General features: G+C 41.8%; 1 protein-coding gene across 4 annotated transcripts in view; it reads left to right on the top strand.

Annotated features, from left to right (window-relative positions):
- Positions 1–16,297, top strand: part of RNF214 (ring finger protein 214) — a 44,930-nt gene that overhangs the window by 902 nt on the left and 27,731 nt on the right. For 2 of the 4 annotated variants that reach the window (XM_045080499.1, XM_045080498.1), the window contains exons 2-6: positions 996–1,114; positions 3,345–3,855; positions 4,560–4,619; positions 8,647–8,787; positions 12,264–12,403. In XM_045080499.1, coding sequence (XP_044936434.1) covers positions 999–1,114; positions 3,345–3,855; positions 4,560–4,619; positions 8,647–8,787; positions 12,264–12,403 — 968 coding nt within the window. In that variant the 5' untranslated portion in view covers positions 996–998. Of the gene's footprint in view, positions 1–995; positions 1,115–3,344; positions 3,856–4,559; positions 4,620–8,646; positions 8,788–12,263; positions 12,404–16,297 lie in introns of those variants that run through there. The other 2 variants (XM_045080500.1, XM_004749919.3) reach the window with 2 other exon arrangements.

The raw sequence follows: 16,297 nt of genomic DNA, 5'->3' as shown, positions 1-16,297 counted from the left end.
CGAGGGAGCAGTAATGGCGATTGGGGCCCATTTCCTCCTAGGAGCTTTGTATAATGGGGGAAACTGAGGCACAGCGGGTCGCTGGTCTGTGACTGAAGTGTTGACAGCGCCCAGTCTCCATTCTTGCCCATGCTTGAAGGTTCCGGGCGGAGTTGGGGGGGGTGTGAATACCTGCGATGCTATTAAAATAAAAACAAGAATTTAAACTAACACTTCCACCCCAACGCCCCCCCCCCAACATTCTTTTCCCCCCTTTGTCTTCATCGTAGAGGGCTGTGAGTTTGTCCTGCTACACAAAGGATGACCTCCTGATCCAGGAAAGGCCTCTGTCCCCATCCCCTGACTTGGATTACCCTGTTTCTCAGCCTCTCTTTCTCTTGGAGGAGTACCCAAGATTCCTGTACTCTTTTGCACTCCTGTAGTAACTCTGAAGAGTCTGTGTTTTTCTCCATTAGTGGCTCTCAAACATTTCCCATGTGTGGGGAGCACACTGACGCTAGAAGATGCTCTGATTGCCCAACATCGCTTTGCTTTTTTCTCACACACGAACATCTCCAAACAACTTAACTTAGATGCACAGAGGATGATTGTAATCATTTAAAATGTATGCTATGGTTGATTATTAGGCCCCAAATGCATTCTTTGTAAATAATACTAGGTAAAGAAGGCATGTGGACTGTTTGGGCGATTCTCACACGCTGTAGTCTGTTTTAAATGACTGCATCTCTGCCAAAAGCGGGAAAGCTTTGTACACACTCCTAGAGATTTATATAAAGCCGGTGATTTTTGAGGATCCGTGTCCACTGGGGCCTCTTGTGCCCAGTGGTTCTTTTAATACCCTGCTACAGAAAATCTCAGTATTTTCTCTTGGGACTCAGCTTTTTCTTTGTGTTTCTTTCCTGGAACAACTCTGGTATGGACCTTCCAACGGGGAAAGATAGGCTTGTTTTAAAAATTGGAAACATGCAGCCTGTAATTTGTTTCTGAATGTACAGAGCATGATGGCGGCAGCGTCTGAGGTAGCTGGTGTGGTGTCCAGTGCCCCCAATCCTCCAGAATCCTCCTCTAGTTTATGTGCTTCCAAATCAGACGAAGGTCTCCCAGATGGTCTAAGGTAACGTACGCATCCTTGACTGGGAAGATTTCATTCGGGCGAAGGGCTTTTGTGGGATGGCTTCTTACGGAAATGGAGTGGGGTTTTCCTCTTTTTGGCTCTAATGGCCCTGGCCCAGAGTAAGCTTTTTAAAGGTGGGGACTGTCTGATCCCTGTGTGTATTTATGGTACCTAACAGAGCGTCTGGCACTTCGCAGGCATGCTAAGTGTGTCAGTAGAATACAGGGGGTGAAACTCTTTTGAAAATGCTAGTATTTCCCCACCCTTTACTGTATGTTCAATTAGTTGTATATTTATAACATAATATCTGTGTCTATATCTGCATATTATGCCTGTATATCTATGTTATGATTACATATACTATAATGGTATTCTATATCATACTTGTGTATTTGTATGTTTTCTATGTTACATAGAGATATGGATGTGTATGCATATGTATGTGTAAAGCACATGTATATTCATACATACCCACAGATATACGTGTCTGTATTATCTACAGCTAGCTTTGTTCCTATGGCTTCCTGCTTCACATAGATATTTTGCCTCCTGTCTACATTCTTGAGGGCTGAATTACGGTTTCCCAGCTTCGCATCATACAGTCCTTAATGCATAGTTATGTACAGTGTTGTGCTAAGTCAACTCTGTATTCCTCCTCAACTCTTTTCTAGAGCACCTGGGACCCGATATAATAGGTCATACTGTACTAACAGTTGAATATGTATTAACACATTTAATCCTCGTAACAGCCCTAGGAGGGAGGTGCTAATATTATTCCCATTTACAGGTGAGGAGATTGAGACACACTTGCCGCAGGGTTGCCGAGCTACACTGGAGTCAGGGTTTGAACCCAGGCTTGTCTGACTTGGTAGCACCTCATAAATACCGGTTTAAATTAGAGATTTGTTGGCTAATGGGTAATGGGGGAAAATGTTGAGTAAGCCTAACCATAATCCTGGATCTTCATTTTATAAATAGAATCATCCACGTACTCCTAGTAACAGTGATGGCAGCTAGGGTTGATTGAATATGTACTGTGCCAAGCCCTGTTCCATATACTTCAGAAGCCCGATTTCATGTCATCCTCCCAATAACCCTATTAGGTGGGTCATGTTTCAGTTTGATGAATGAGGTGAAGTAACTTAACGAGAGTCAGACAACTGGTAAATAGCAGAGCAGGATTTACACCTGGGGACTGTACTGTATATGCCCAAATTAATAGTCTAAGTGTTTCCCCCACTTCCCCAGGTAGCTCTCAGGAAGGAGTCAGCTAGAGGTGTTCATGAAGGTTTTCGTACCCCAAAGACACTGTTGGTTCTTTTATTTTGAACAACATGTGCTGTTGAGGACAGGAAGGCACCGTCACCTAAAGCCTCAGTCAGTGCTGGCTTGGGGTACTTAAGAGCATCAGTTGACACAACCTGGTTTTTTTTTTTGTTGTTTTTTAAAAAGGGGGCAAAGAAGTTTAATACAGATGCAGTCATTATTCCTGGGTGGCAGGTTCACGGTTGTGACTGTTAGAAGTCACTGTAAATTGGTTTTAAAGAGCTCTTCAAAAAAAGCAGTATGAAACTGGCCATGACAAATGTCAGAACGGCTTTCCCAGTGTTTCTCCATGTGCATGTATTTGTCTGGGATAAAGGTCCCACTGACAGCTTCAGTTTTGGATTTGGTGTCTGTACCTCAGACAACCTCAAGACAACCACTCATTCCTGTGCTCTGGGAAACTGTTGAGGAACCCGAAAGGTGGTTCTGGCCAAAGATCTGTGTGAGGGATTTGAATGAAAATTATTTTTATGAAACGTGGGAGTGGAATAAGAACATTTTTTCTAAATTAATATTTTTTTTTATTAGAACATGACGTGTAACCAAGTCAGTACAGCTCACTAAATGAAAAACTTTAAATGAGCAGTAGGCTGTCAGTGACATTCCCCAAAAGGATTCAGATTGGGCCTCACAAATCTGAGGCTCTTCAGGGTCATTTATTGTGTTTATTTACAGTCACCCTACAGGAAATGTCTGTCTCCAGCACCCAGCTTCTAACCATCAGGCTCTACTCCCTGCATGTGGGTCAAAATCACGGACAAAGACCAAGTTCCACGTCATTCTGATAATTTGAGGGGCTTATGTAGTCTGGTTTTGTTCTTCTAGTCGTTACGTTAAAGATATGTCTTTAATCTTCCTTAAGATTGGGTGAAGAGTGAAACTTTTTATCTTGTGTTTTTGATAGCCCCAAAGACCCTGCACAGAAGCACAAGAACTCGCCTCTGTCGAGTGTAAGTAGCCAAACGATAACCAAGGAGAATAACAGAAATGTGCATTTGGAACACCCAGAGCAGAATCCTGGTTCATCAGCAGGTGACACTTCAGCAGCGCACCGGGCGGTTTTAGGAGAAAACTTGCTAGCCACAGCCCTTGGTCTTTCTGGCGGTGGGTCTCAGTCTGATTTGAAGGACGTGGCCGACACAGCAGGAGAGGAGGGGGACACATGCCTCCGGGAGAGCCTCCATCCTGTCACTCGGTCTCTTAAGGCAGGGGGCCATACAAAGCAGCTTGCCTCCGGGAATTGTTCTGAAGAGAAATCCCCACCAGCCTCCATCCTAAAGGAAGGTAGCAGGGACACAGGCTTGGATTTCCGACCTGTGGTGTCTCCAGCAAATGGGGTTGAAGGAGTCAGAGTGGATCAGGATGATGATCAGGATAGCTGTTCCCTGAAGCTTTCTCAAAACATTGCTGTACAGGTCAAGTATCAAGTTTCTACTACTAACGTGGAATTTGGGCTATTTATGTATTTATATACTTATCAAGGGTAGGAGACTTTTTTCTTTGTAGGTGGCAGAGAACTACTCTGTCCCGTTTTTTTATTGGCAACTGTCGTACGATTTTCGTGTGGTGCTATGTGATGTCATCCTTCTGGTGTTCAATAAATAATAAAGCCAGGAGCCAGGATCCTGTCGTGGCGCCAGGAAACTTTATGACCTACGTATAATCTCTTTCACTGACTAATGGATGAGTGTAGGTCATTAGCATTCATATTTCCCATCTTTGTCCTTGCAGGAGGAATCCTTGTTAATTCTCTGACCTACATCTTAAGAAGTACAGTGGATCCTGCCTCCTAGTGCTTGGTGTGCTTTGTTATAGGAGGAAAGATGGGCACAAGAGGCAGTAGGGGGCGAGATTCTTACTTCACGCCTGAGGCTGTCTCTCTGTCAGTTCTTGGGTCTTGTTCAGGTTCTTTTGTGGGATAAATGTTCAATGCAATATACATGCCAGCTCCTATTTGCCAGACCTATAGTTCTTCCCTTGTTAATAAGCCACTAAGGGAACGCAAAATTTAGCTGCTTAGTTACTTGTGACAGATTTCTAGGTAAAATTACTAAAGAGCAGTTCTGCCTTTTAAAACGTCTCTGAACAATCATGAATATAATTGCTTCTTTCTTTATAGACTGACTTTAAGACGGCCGATTCAGAGGTAAACACGGATCAAGATATTGAAAAGAATCTGGTGAGTACTTAAACTGTCACAGTGAATATACAAGATCATTCACTCAGACTATCTAGAGTCATACCATCTCATCTGGAAAAGGTGCAGGAATCTCCTTTTCAAATCCCTAACAGATGGTCAGCTAATTTCTTTCTACTTGATCACTCCCAGAGATGGGAAGCTTGCTACTCGTAAAGCAGCCTCTTGTATTTGACAAAGAGCTCTTATTGTTACATCTTGTTCTGAGGTGAGGATAGCACCTGTCATACTTAGAGTGCTCTCCTGAGCTATGTAGACTAAATCCAAATCTTCCTTTACTTGTTGGCCCTGTGTATCCTTGAAGTTTGTTTATTCCTCTTCCCCTTATTCCTCAAGCGTGAATCTTTCCAGAAAAAACATTCCCAGACATTTTTAACAGTCTTCTTTTCTTCATCCAATATATTTTCCAGCCCTTCCCTTGTCCTGGTGACTTTCCCACCTGGACAAGTTCCATCTTATCAATGTTGCTTTGAAAATGTGATCCTGAGAACTAAATACAATAATCCAAATACAGAATAATGAAGTCACAACAAAGTGGGGTTCTCCTTCTGTCTATCCTGCCAGACACTATTTCTTAAGTCTCCCTTGGCTAAGTCTCCCCAGTCTGCTCAGCATTTTGAGCTTTCAGCCAGACTCCCATCAGGTCTTTTTCTGGTGTACCGTTGAGTCGTCTCTTCCCTTTTATTCCTAGCAATTGGTTTTTAAAACCTAGAAAGCTGCACATTTATCTTTGTTAAAATGGTCTCTGATCTATCTCTGGTATTTTGTCGCAGAAACTTCCACCCTCAAGAATATAGATACCAGGGGTGCCTGGGTGGCTCAGTGGGCTAAGCCTCTGCCTTTGGCTCAGGGCACAGTCTCAGGATCCTGGGATTGAGCCCTGCGTCGGGCTCTCTGCTCAACAGGGAGCCTGCTTCCCCCTCTCTCTGCCTGCCTCTCTGCCTACTTGTGATCTCTCTGTCAAATAAATAAATAAAATCTTAAAAAAAAGAATATAGATATCAAAGTGTATATTTTTCAAGAGGAAGGATGATGCTGGGAAAGGTACCCTAGCGTCAGGAAGAGGTTTTTAGGGTAATATGTGTTAACTGAGTGAAAAAAAATGAGAGAGAAAGTGCTTGTAGCAACCAGATGAGAAAGTAGGTATTTGTTCAAGTTGAAGAAATTGAGGGGCAGATGGAAAGAAGGAAGTTGTGGGAGTATATTAGCAAGATGAAGTGAATAAAGTTTTTTAAATACAAGGTAGCAACTTGGAGTTACTCCTAATAGGCAGGTAAAAAGGTCCTAGAGATAAGCGAGCTGGTGGAGATGTGCTGGGTGAAAACCAAGCCAGAAGAGAAGTCCCAGGGAAGGGGGTTGGGGATGGGGATTCACCTTTTCTTGAATACTTACTCTAAGCACTTCACATAGAGTATTTATTTTGTCCCCACAGTTGTATGGTGGGGTTCTGATGACTATAGTAATCCAAGGGCCAACTAAGTTATAAATAAGTTTTAGCATCAGTCTGAAGCAGGAATGGAAACTACCAAATGATTGGGCCAGAAGAGGCCCGGGGTTATGTTTTGTGTGGCTGTTTTCTTTTGGGTAGCGGGATGGCCCACATGCCTTTATTTTGTTTATTTTATATTATTTTATTTTTTCAAATTTTCCTTTAAATTCTAGTTAGTTAACATACACTGTGGGCCCACATGCTTTTAAAAAGTCAGTGGAACTAGGCAGGTGTTAAGCTTGGTAGCAATACAAGAAATCTGGCTTCTGTTTTGTTTCCTTTTTTGTGCATTTATGGTAATTTCCCACTGGCTGCGTTTGAAATTATAACTTCTGGTCCTTGGAACCAATTAGACACTGATTAAACCAAGTAACTTTGGCTTGTTAAGATGAAATGATAATGGATGAAGTAGTTTACTCTATAGCCTTTCAGTTCTCTTTTTGTATGTACTAACAGTGTATACCTTGAGACTTCTTTTCATGAGACTGGTGGTTTTTTCCCCTGGCCTCTGTTACTTTAAAGAAGCATTGTGGGTGGAGAAGGTACCACAAGGAAATAAAGGGAAAGAGCTGTGCTGAAGAAAGAAAATATTCCTCTTATCTACTAGTTGCATATATTGGTTCTTAATATTTTGCTTGGTTTAAAGTCCTCCTTTGGAATCTTTTGAAAACTTAATTCTCCTCTCAGAAAAATTTATCCTCCCCACCACATTGCCCTATTTCAAAGAGTTTAGAGACCCTTGAGGACGATCCATAGATCCCAGGTTCAGAATCCCTATAAAGATGTGAGCTGGAGGGTGCTGGGTGGCTCAGTGGTTTAAGCCTCTGCCTTCGGCTCAGGTCATGATCCCAGGGTGCTGGGATCGAGCCCCACATCAGGCTCTCTGCTCAGCGGGGAGCCTGCTTCCCTCCCCCCTCCCTCTCTCTGCCTGCCTCTCTGCCTACTTGTGATCTCTCTCTGTCAAATAAGTAAATAAAATCTTAAAAAAAAAAAAAAAAAAGAAGGACATGAGACTGGAGAGTCCCTGGGAGCCCTAGTCACATTTCAGCACCTGGACTAAGGACTAGTTTATCGCAGAGCTAAAATCCCCCCCGCCTTTTTTAAAGATTTATTTATCTATTTTAGATAGGGAGCACAAGGAGGAGGGGCAGAGCGAGAGGGAGAGAGAATCCCAAGCAGGCTCTGGGCTGAGAATAGAGCCCTATGCAGGGCTGGATCTCACAACCCTGAGACTGTGACCTGAGCTGAAACCAAGAGTCGGACACTTAACTGACTACATTACCCAGGTGCTCTGCTAAAGTCCCATCTTGAAACTTAGTTTGTATTATCATAATGTAATAAGTTTTCCTTTGTTCGCCTCTAAAACCTGTTTTTTCTTTGAAAATAGTTAATCTTTTAATGAATAAGTTCAGTTGAATGCTCTTTGTTTAAATTTGACATGGTCTGCCTTATACTAAGTGTGTTTTAAATTGACCGTCTCTTAGCATCCCTTTGAAATATAACCATCACTTTTCTTGATTTACGGATATGGGGAGACAGAGCTGAACTGTGGTCCTCAGAAAACTTTCTTCTACTCTTGTGCTCATGTATGAAAGCTTGCTAATTTGTCCAGTCTGAATTTCATGTTCCCCAGACCTCTTTAGTGGATCTGTCCATTTTCAGCGCTAATGGCCAGTAAGGAATCCTCTTTTCTGGATGCGGTTTTGAGTAGGTGATCTGTTTTTTGTTTGTTTGTTTTGACCTACTCATTTCTTCTTGTTCTGATAAAATGCTTCCTTCTTCTTATTCTCTAGAGCAGTGATTGACAAATTTTTTCTGTAAAAGGTCAGAGGGTAAATGTCTTAGGCTTCGGGGCTCTGTGGGTTCTGTTGCAACCATTCCACTCATTGTAGGATAAAAGCAGCCCTTAAGCCATTGGGGATGTCTATTTTCCTATAAAATTTATTTATATGGGCACTGGGTAGCTCAGTTGGTTGAGCTTCCAACTCTTGATTTTGGCTCTGGTCATGATCTCAGGGTCGTGGGATCCGAGCTTAGCACGGAGTCTGCTTTTCTTCCTCTCCCTTGGCCCCTCCACCTGCTTGTGCACGCAAGTTCACACGCTCTCTCTCGCTCTCTCTCTCTCCCCCCTCCCTGAAATGAATAAATAAATCTTAAGAAAAAAATTCAGACAATGGCTGGATTTGGCCCACAGGCCATTCCTTACCACCCCCTTCCCCCAAGCCGAGCTGTGCAACAGGGTTTCCTGTAGTGATGGAAATGTCTTCTATCTGTGTTGGCCAGTGTGATAGCCATTTGTTCTTGGGACTAAGTACTGAGTACTTGGAAATGTGGCTAGGTGACTGAGGGGCTGTCTTTTAAAATGTTCTTACTTTAATTAATTGAAGTTTATATAGCTACTCATGGCTGTAGTTAGAATATTGGACCCTGTAGCCTAGAGCTCTGCACAGTGCCTTGAACAGCTGGTGTTTTTTGCAATTAAACTTGGGAATTAAACTTTTTTTCTCTTGTTACAAATAGGACAAAATGATGACAGAGAGAACACTGTTGAAGGAGCGTTACCAGGAGGTCCTGGACAAGCAGAGGCAAGTGGAGAATCAGCTCCAAGTGCAATTAAAGCAGCTCCAGCAAAGGAGAGAAGAAGAAATGAAGAATCACCAGGTACCCCGCTTATGTTAAATCTCAATAAGTATGGCTACACTCCCTAATCAGGCTGTAATTTTATTTCTGAATTGGTGGAAGAGCAATGTTTATCTTTTTAATGGTTGTGTTAGAATTTTAAGGATAAAAAGAAGCTTTGAGGATATCTTGTTCAAAATCTGAGTTTTTTGTTTTGATTTTATTTATTTGAGAGAGAGAGCGTGCATGTCTTTGAGCCATTGGAGGGGCATAGGGAGAGAATCTCAGGCAGACTCCCCATTGAGCGCAGAGCCCAACGAGACACTTGATCCCACAACTCTGAGGTCGTGACCAGAGCTGAAACCAAATGTTGGACACTCAGCTGACTGAGCGACCCAGGAGCCCCCAAACTCTCACTTCTATTTTAGATTAGAGACAAAAGTTAATTAATATATTTTGTTGACATTCGTTACTTGGAAAACCATGTAATTAGACTCTTATGTTATATTAAAAAACGGTAATTCTAGGGGCAGCTGGTAGCTCAGTTGTAAGCGCCTGCCTTCAGCTCAGGTCATGATCTCAGAGTCCTGGGATCGAGCGTCAGGCTCCCTGCTCAGTGGGAAGCCTGCTTCTCCCTCTCCACCTCCCCCTGCTTGTGTTCCCTTTCTCACTATCTCTGTCTGTCAAATAAATAAATAAAATCTTTTAAAAAACCCAAAAACATAATTCTAGTAGATTAAAAATCTACGTATGAACACTGGAAAAAGTGTTAATTAGAAGGAAATTTAGGACAATGTTTATAAAACCTTGGCTTGCAAGAGGTCACTTTAAGCCAGGTAAAAAACCCAGAAGCCATAGAAAAATGAATCGATTTAATTATGTATAATTTAAAACTTCTGATATGGCAGATGATACATCAGAAGATCAGTGGTAGATTGGGAAAGTATTTGTACCACATCTGATAAAGGGTTTAATATCCATATCTGTGTTCTGAGTCTCCTACAAGTTCGTGGTAGAAGTCAAGTACTCTAGAAAAAACTCAGGAAAGGTTATTGTATAGTTTCCTGTTTCTCCTGTAACAAATTACCATCAATTTGCCACCTGAACACCATACAAATTTATTATCTCACAGTCCTTTAGGTCAAAAGTCCAAGTCACTGGGCTAAAATCCAAGTATTGGCAGGGTTGCATCACTTTCTGGGGACTCTGGGGGAGAATACCTCTTTCTACATTTCCAGCTTCTAGAGGCTGCTTGTATTCCTTGACTTGTGGACCCCGTCTCTACCTTCAGGTTCAGCAAATTTGCATGTCTGACCACTCCTCCCCAGCCACAACTTCCTCAGATCACAATTGAGAAAGGTTCTCCACCTTGAAAGACCTGTGTGATTATATTGGGCCCACCCAGATGATCCAGGACTGTCTCCCTGCATCCGGGTCTTTACCTTAGTCAGATCTGCACAGTCTCTTTTCTCGTGGAAAGAAACATAGTCACAGGTCCCAGGGATTAGGTTAGATTAGAATGTGGACATATTTTGGGGGCAGGTGTTATTATTTTGCCTACAACAATTATTAATGGTGGGGCACCTTGGTGGCCTAGGCAGTCAAGCATCTGCCTTCAGCTCAGGTCAAGATCTCAGGGTCCTGGGATCATGCCCTGAGTTGGGCTCTCTGCTCATGCGCTTGTGCTCTCTCTCTCTCTCTCTCTCTCTCTCAAATACATAAATAAAATCTTTAAAACAATTATAAATGGTAGTATACAGAAGAAGAAAAGCAAGTGGATAATACATAAAAGGCTCTGCCTCAGCCTCACTGGAATTCATTCATTCATTCATTTAGCAAATGTTTTCAGAGTTCCTGATCCAGTCTCTGCAAATTTAGCAGTAAAGGGAACATAGTCTCTGCATTGAATGCTTATTCTAGTTGGAGGAGGCTGACTGCAGAAACAGTAGAGAATGGGAGTTAGGAAAATGTTTCTTAAAATGATTAGATATCATTTCTCTCTCTCCCCTCAGAAGATTGGCAAAAATGAAATAGGTTATCAAGAGTGAGGAAAAATGAACCCTTTCCAGACATTTGTATATGGATTGTTACAGCGTTTTGGAAAAGTTACTAAGAATTGTCAGTTAAGACTTAAAATATGCAATGACCTAGCAATCATTTCATTAAGTCTTTTCTACAGAAATAAAAGTTTTTATATGAAAATGTAGATATACAGTGTATTTATTGCAGTAATTTGTGTAGTTAGAGAAAACTGGAGTCAACTTGATAGACTCTTACATAGAATGGTTAGATAAATTGGATATATATACATAGACATGTTGTGTCATATACTGCTATTTTTAAGTTAAATCTGTATATTTATTTTACTTTACTTTTTAAGATTTATTTATTTATTTGAGAAAAAGAGAGTACACTTGAGTGGGGGAGCGGTAGAGAGAGAAGGGAGAGAATCCCAAGCACATCTGCACTGAGCCCGGAGCCTGACGGGGCTCGATCCTGCAGCCCTGAGATCATGACCCAAGCCGAAACCAATCACATGTTTAACCAACTGAGCCACGCAAGTGCCCCCAGTTAAATCTGTATTGACAGTATGCTCACATCAAGTGAAAAAAAGCAGGATGCAGAATAATGTGTATAAAATCATCTCATGATTGACCGAGCCTGGGTGGCTCAGTTGGTCAGACGGCAGACGCTGACCATTGTATTTTGGTTAGCGTCTGCCTTTGGCTTAGATTGTAGTCCCAGGATCTGGGGATTGAGTCCTGCATGGGGAGCCTGCTACTCCCTTTGCCTGCCGCTCCTCCTGCTTGTGTTCTCTCTCTGTCTCTTTCTCTGACAAGTAAATAAATAAAATCTTTAAAAAAAAAATCATCTCATTTGGAAAAAACTCAGAAGCAAAGAACTACATATTTTAGTATATGTGTATTTGTGTGAGAATAAAGATGTGAAAGCAGTCCTACGAAACAGTGAACATATTAATGATGGGTGGAATTGGCATGGATTAAGGAGTGACTTAACTATCACTTTTTTATTATTCCACTTATTACTGCAAAGACATATATTTTTGTTAAAGTACAAAAGGAACCAAAAAACTTCTCACACATAAGAAAGCAGAACCTTAACAAAACAAAACAGGACCATTTTTATAGGACATAATGAATTCCTACCCCATGTAAGAATGCTTTTCTCAGCATTCATAGCAGGTGTTCATTTGGCCTTTATCCGAACATGGGTAATGGAAGGGTTATTGCTTCTCAGGGCAGTAAATCCCATTTTGAACAGTTGTGATTATCAGAAATTTTTGCTCCTGCTGAATTGAAATCTGCTTTATTGTAACTTTCTCTCTTACATCTAAATACTGGCTTTCAGAGCTACTCATCAACCCAATTCCTTCAATCCAGCTTGAATTTACTAGAGTCCATGTATTAATTTGTGTTAGTTGAAAATAACCTTCAGACCAAAAGAACTAATTCATTTCCTTCTTTATTTGTGTGTGACTGTAATTATGGGGGACTCAGGAGATACTAAAAGCTATCCAGGATGTAACAATAAAGCGAGAAGAAACAAAGAAGAAGATAGAGAAAGAAAAGAAGGAGTTTTTGCAGAAGGAGCAGGATCTGAAAGCTGAAATCGAGAAGCTTTGTGAGAAGGGCAGAAGGTAAATGATGCTGTCAAGAGTAAAACCTCTGTGTGCGTGTGTGGATTTATACGTAGCATCCAGTCGTGTTTGTGTTCCTGCTTTCTTTCGGTCTAATTTTTATTTGAAAAACAAGTGCACAAATAAAATCCTCTAATGATTTTAGCTTTTTCAGCACCTTGTGTTAGATTCAATAAAAAAAAAAAAATTTTTTTTTCAGATTCAATAATACCTTGAAAATAATAGCAGCTGATTGTTGGGTCCTAAGTATGATCCAGATTTTGAAATGCATCTAACACCTGCTTCACTTGCTTTGAACCTGGTTTTTATTTAGAAGTTCAGGCTTTGGGAATATTTTGATTATGTTATTCAGCATCAAAACAAATTTCAAACAGTAACATTGTAAGTAAGCCTTTGGAAAGAATTATTCAGTGGATCTCTGTTCTCTTTTGGGTACTATAGCAAGAGCAAGGTGTGCATAGAATTTGGTCAAATATTCAGTTTTCCAAGTTTCTTAACATGGAAATCGAAATAATGTGAACCCTGATGATTTTATTTAAATTCTAAAATGTGCTTTTATCAAGAAAATCTTGGCCTGCTGATGAGTCAGAGCTCTGAGGGAAAAGTATCAAGTTCAATGGTTGAATCATTTTCCAGGTATGAAAGGCGGTAATCGTAAAAGGTCAGCATGAGAAAGAATGTTTGGGAAAGAGCCTAAGGACCAATCTGTTTCGTTGAGAATTGAATGATAATGCTTTGAAGGTCGGTTAGTTGTCCATGAAGATCCATGTGTCAGCGATTATGAAGAGTGTGCTAGGAGTAGAATGCTATACCTGGCGTTGTTAGTGATTGCACACTAACAAGCATGGCCTCTGCCATCATCTTCACAGGCTGGAGGGGGATGGTGAAACAGAGACGTTAGCAGCAGTCTTAGCAGAAGCTGGGAAGGTGAATCTGCCGTGATAATTCTAGGCTCTGTGAAAGATTTCCTTTTGATGTGTACTCTACACTCTTAAATGTTATCTCTGACCACTTTCTCGGCCTTCTGAGTGGATAAGCCCAGATGGTGATTGATGCTAACAGTTTACTGCTCGTGGTCTGGAAGATACAATTGGGCTTTCTTATGTGTTACCATCATCAAAATGACCCTTTCTGTCATGGTTTCTGTGGAATGTGAATTTCCAGAAGTAGGTAGAAGAAGTCTTCTGTATTTATCTTTGTTCTAGCAGGGATGCGTGTTTTGTTTTGCGTTCCATCATCCACAGTAACTGTGGGCACAGATATTTTGATCATTGTATTTGTCTGCTCAGACTGCCGTCACAGAGTTAGCACAGACTGGGTGACTTAAACAATAGTAATTTATTGTCTCACAGTTCTAAAGGCTGGAAGTCCAAGATTAAGATGCCAGGAGGGTTGGTTTCTGGTGAAGCCTGTCTTCTTGGCTAGCATACGCTGCTGCCTTCATGCTCTGTCCTCATGCCTTTCCTCCTCGTGTGCTTAATCTCAATGTCTCTGGTCTTTGTGTAAGGACACCAGACCTATTGGATTAGAGCCCGATCCTTATGATCTCATTTAACTTTAATTACTTCATTAAAGGCCTTATCTCCAAATACAATCAAATTGCTGGTGAGGGCTTCTACACATGAATCTGTGGGGGACACAATTCAGGCCATAATAGTCATGTTTCCTGTTCATAACTCATTCCGTCAGCCAGCGCTTACTGAGTGTCTACTGCGAGACTGACAATATGGGCCTGGAGAATAGAAGGTCCTCGTGGAGCTTATTGTTGACTAGGAGAGATGACAGATAGATAATTACAAACTAGTATAACGATACCATAATAGTGGTGGTATGAGAGCACGTAGAAGGGGTAATGGAACCCAGACGAGGCGGGGAGTCAGAGAGGCATTCCCAGAGGAAGTGATTTCCAGAATTAAATCCTGAAAGGTGAAGGGGAATATGAACTCCGCATGCAATGCATGATCCTTGGAAGGATCCTGGATTAAACAGGTAACTTTCAAAGAAAGAGTTACAGGGGTGGAGGTTGGTACAGGGAGGAACTGGGGCAAAGAACAGGGGAAAGACATTGTAGGCAGGCGGCCTACAGACAAGAGAGAACAGCACCTGAGCTGTAGGGATGTGGGGAGGAATGAGGAATGAGGAATGAGACCAGTACAGCAGTGGGAAGCCCGTCACAAAAGACTCATGTATCAGGAGTTTGTGTTTTTCCCTGGTAGAGATACTGAAAGATTTTAAGTGAGGAGAGGTATCAAAGGAGGAGTTCTGCATTTTAGATAAATTACTTTGGCAGGTGGAAAATAGGTGGAAATAGTGTAGAGGACCACGTAGGAGACTTAAGTCTCAGATCCTGCATGAGAGTGACAGTGGCCCACACTGCAGTGGCCCCGGCTGGGAGGAGAGAATTTCACACTGATGCTATATAAAGGTGAATTTACAGAGCACCCGGGTGGCACAGTTGGTTAAGCGTCTGACTCTTGGTTTCAGCTCAGGTCACGATCTCCGGGTCGTGAGGTTAGAGTTCTGAGTCCGGCTCTGTGCTCAGCATGGAGGCTGGTTGGATTCTCTTTCCCTCTCCCTCTGCTCCTGCCTACTCCCTGCTCTTTGTCTTCCTCAAAACTAAATTAATTAATTAAAAAAAATTAAAGGTGAATTTACTTAATAGAAATCTGCTAAGTGCTTTGTACTCTTTGAGGATAGTATGTATTTTAATGTAATTGTAATTGTAAAGAGGACACCCTGAGTTAACAAAAAAACAAAACCCCAAAACCAAGGAAGTAATATTCAGTTTAGTCACATATTCGAGGGGCGCCTGGGTGGCTCAGTGGATTAAGCCGCTGCCTTCGGCTCAGGTCATGATCTCAGGGTCCTGGGATCGAGCCCCGCATCGGGCTCTTTGCTCAGCGGGAGCCTGCTTCTCTCTCTCTCTCTCTGCCTGACTCTCCGCCTACTTGTGATCTCTCTCTCTGTCAAATAAATAAATAAATAAAATCTTTAAAAAAAAAAAAAAAAAGGTGAATTTACTTAATAGAAATCTGCTAAGTGCTTTGTACTCTTTGAGGATAGTATGTATTTTAATGTAATTGTAATTGTAAAGAGGACACCCTGAGTTAACAAAAAAACAAAACCCCAAAACCAAGGAAGTAATATTCAGTTTAGTCACATATTCGATGATTTTCTCCTGGATACCTGGTAGCTTTGTTATGGCCATTGTCCTGCTTTTGTGGGTCCCTTCCTAATTCCCAGATGATATTCTTGCGGGGTATTGCTGGTCTAAGGAGGGGAGCAACAAGTAGGACTCCTCCTCAGTAGAAGATGGTGAGCCTGTACTTTAAAAGACATCATTAGTTGATTCATAGAAGTACCCTGGGACAAAAAGCAGGAACTGAAATACTAAACATGATTCTTCTTTTTAAAAAAATATTCTGAGCATGGGGCACCTGTGGGGCTCAGGTGGTTAAATGCGTGCTTTCAACGCAGGTCATGATCTCAGGGTCCTGCAGTTGAGCCCTGCACTGGGCTCCCTACTCAGCGGGAAGCCTGCTTCTCCCTCTCCTTCTACCGCTCCCCTGGCTCATGAGGCTCATGTACTCTCTCTCTCTCTCTTTCTTAAATAAATAAATGAAATCTTGAAAAAAAAATGTTTTGAGCTTGCCTGATGAACTCATATGATAGTGTAATAGGTAAGTAGCACATCGAGGGACTTACTGTTGGACGTATTTTTTTAAAAAGATTTTATTTATTTATGAGAAAGAAAGAGAAAGAGAGTAGGGGAAGGAGCAGAGAGAGAGAGGAACAAAGAGACTCCATGCTGAGTGCAGAGCCTGTCACAGGGCTCGATCTGAGGACCCCGAGATAATGACCTGAGCCAAAACCAAGAGTCAGACATTCAACCAA

The sequence above is a fragment of the Mustela putorius genome, unplaced genomic scaffold (genome assembly GCF_011764305.1).
Source record: "Mustela putorius furo isolate JIRA1106 unplaced genomic scaffold, ASM1176430v1.1 tig00000460_pilon_pilon_pilon, whole genome shotgun sequence".
Lineage (NCBI taxonomy): Eukaryota > Metazoa > Chordata > Mammalia > Carnivora > Mustelidae > Mustela > Mustela putorius.
The sequence above is the reverse complement of the archived record's forward strand: the minus strand, read 5'-3'. Positions and strand labels throughout refer to the sequence as shown.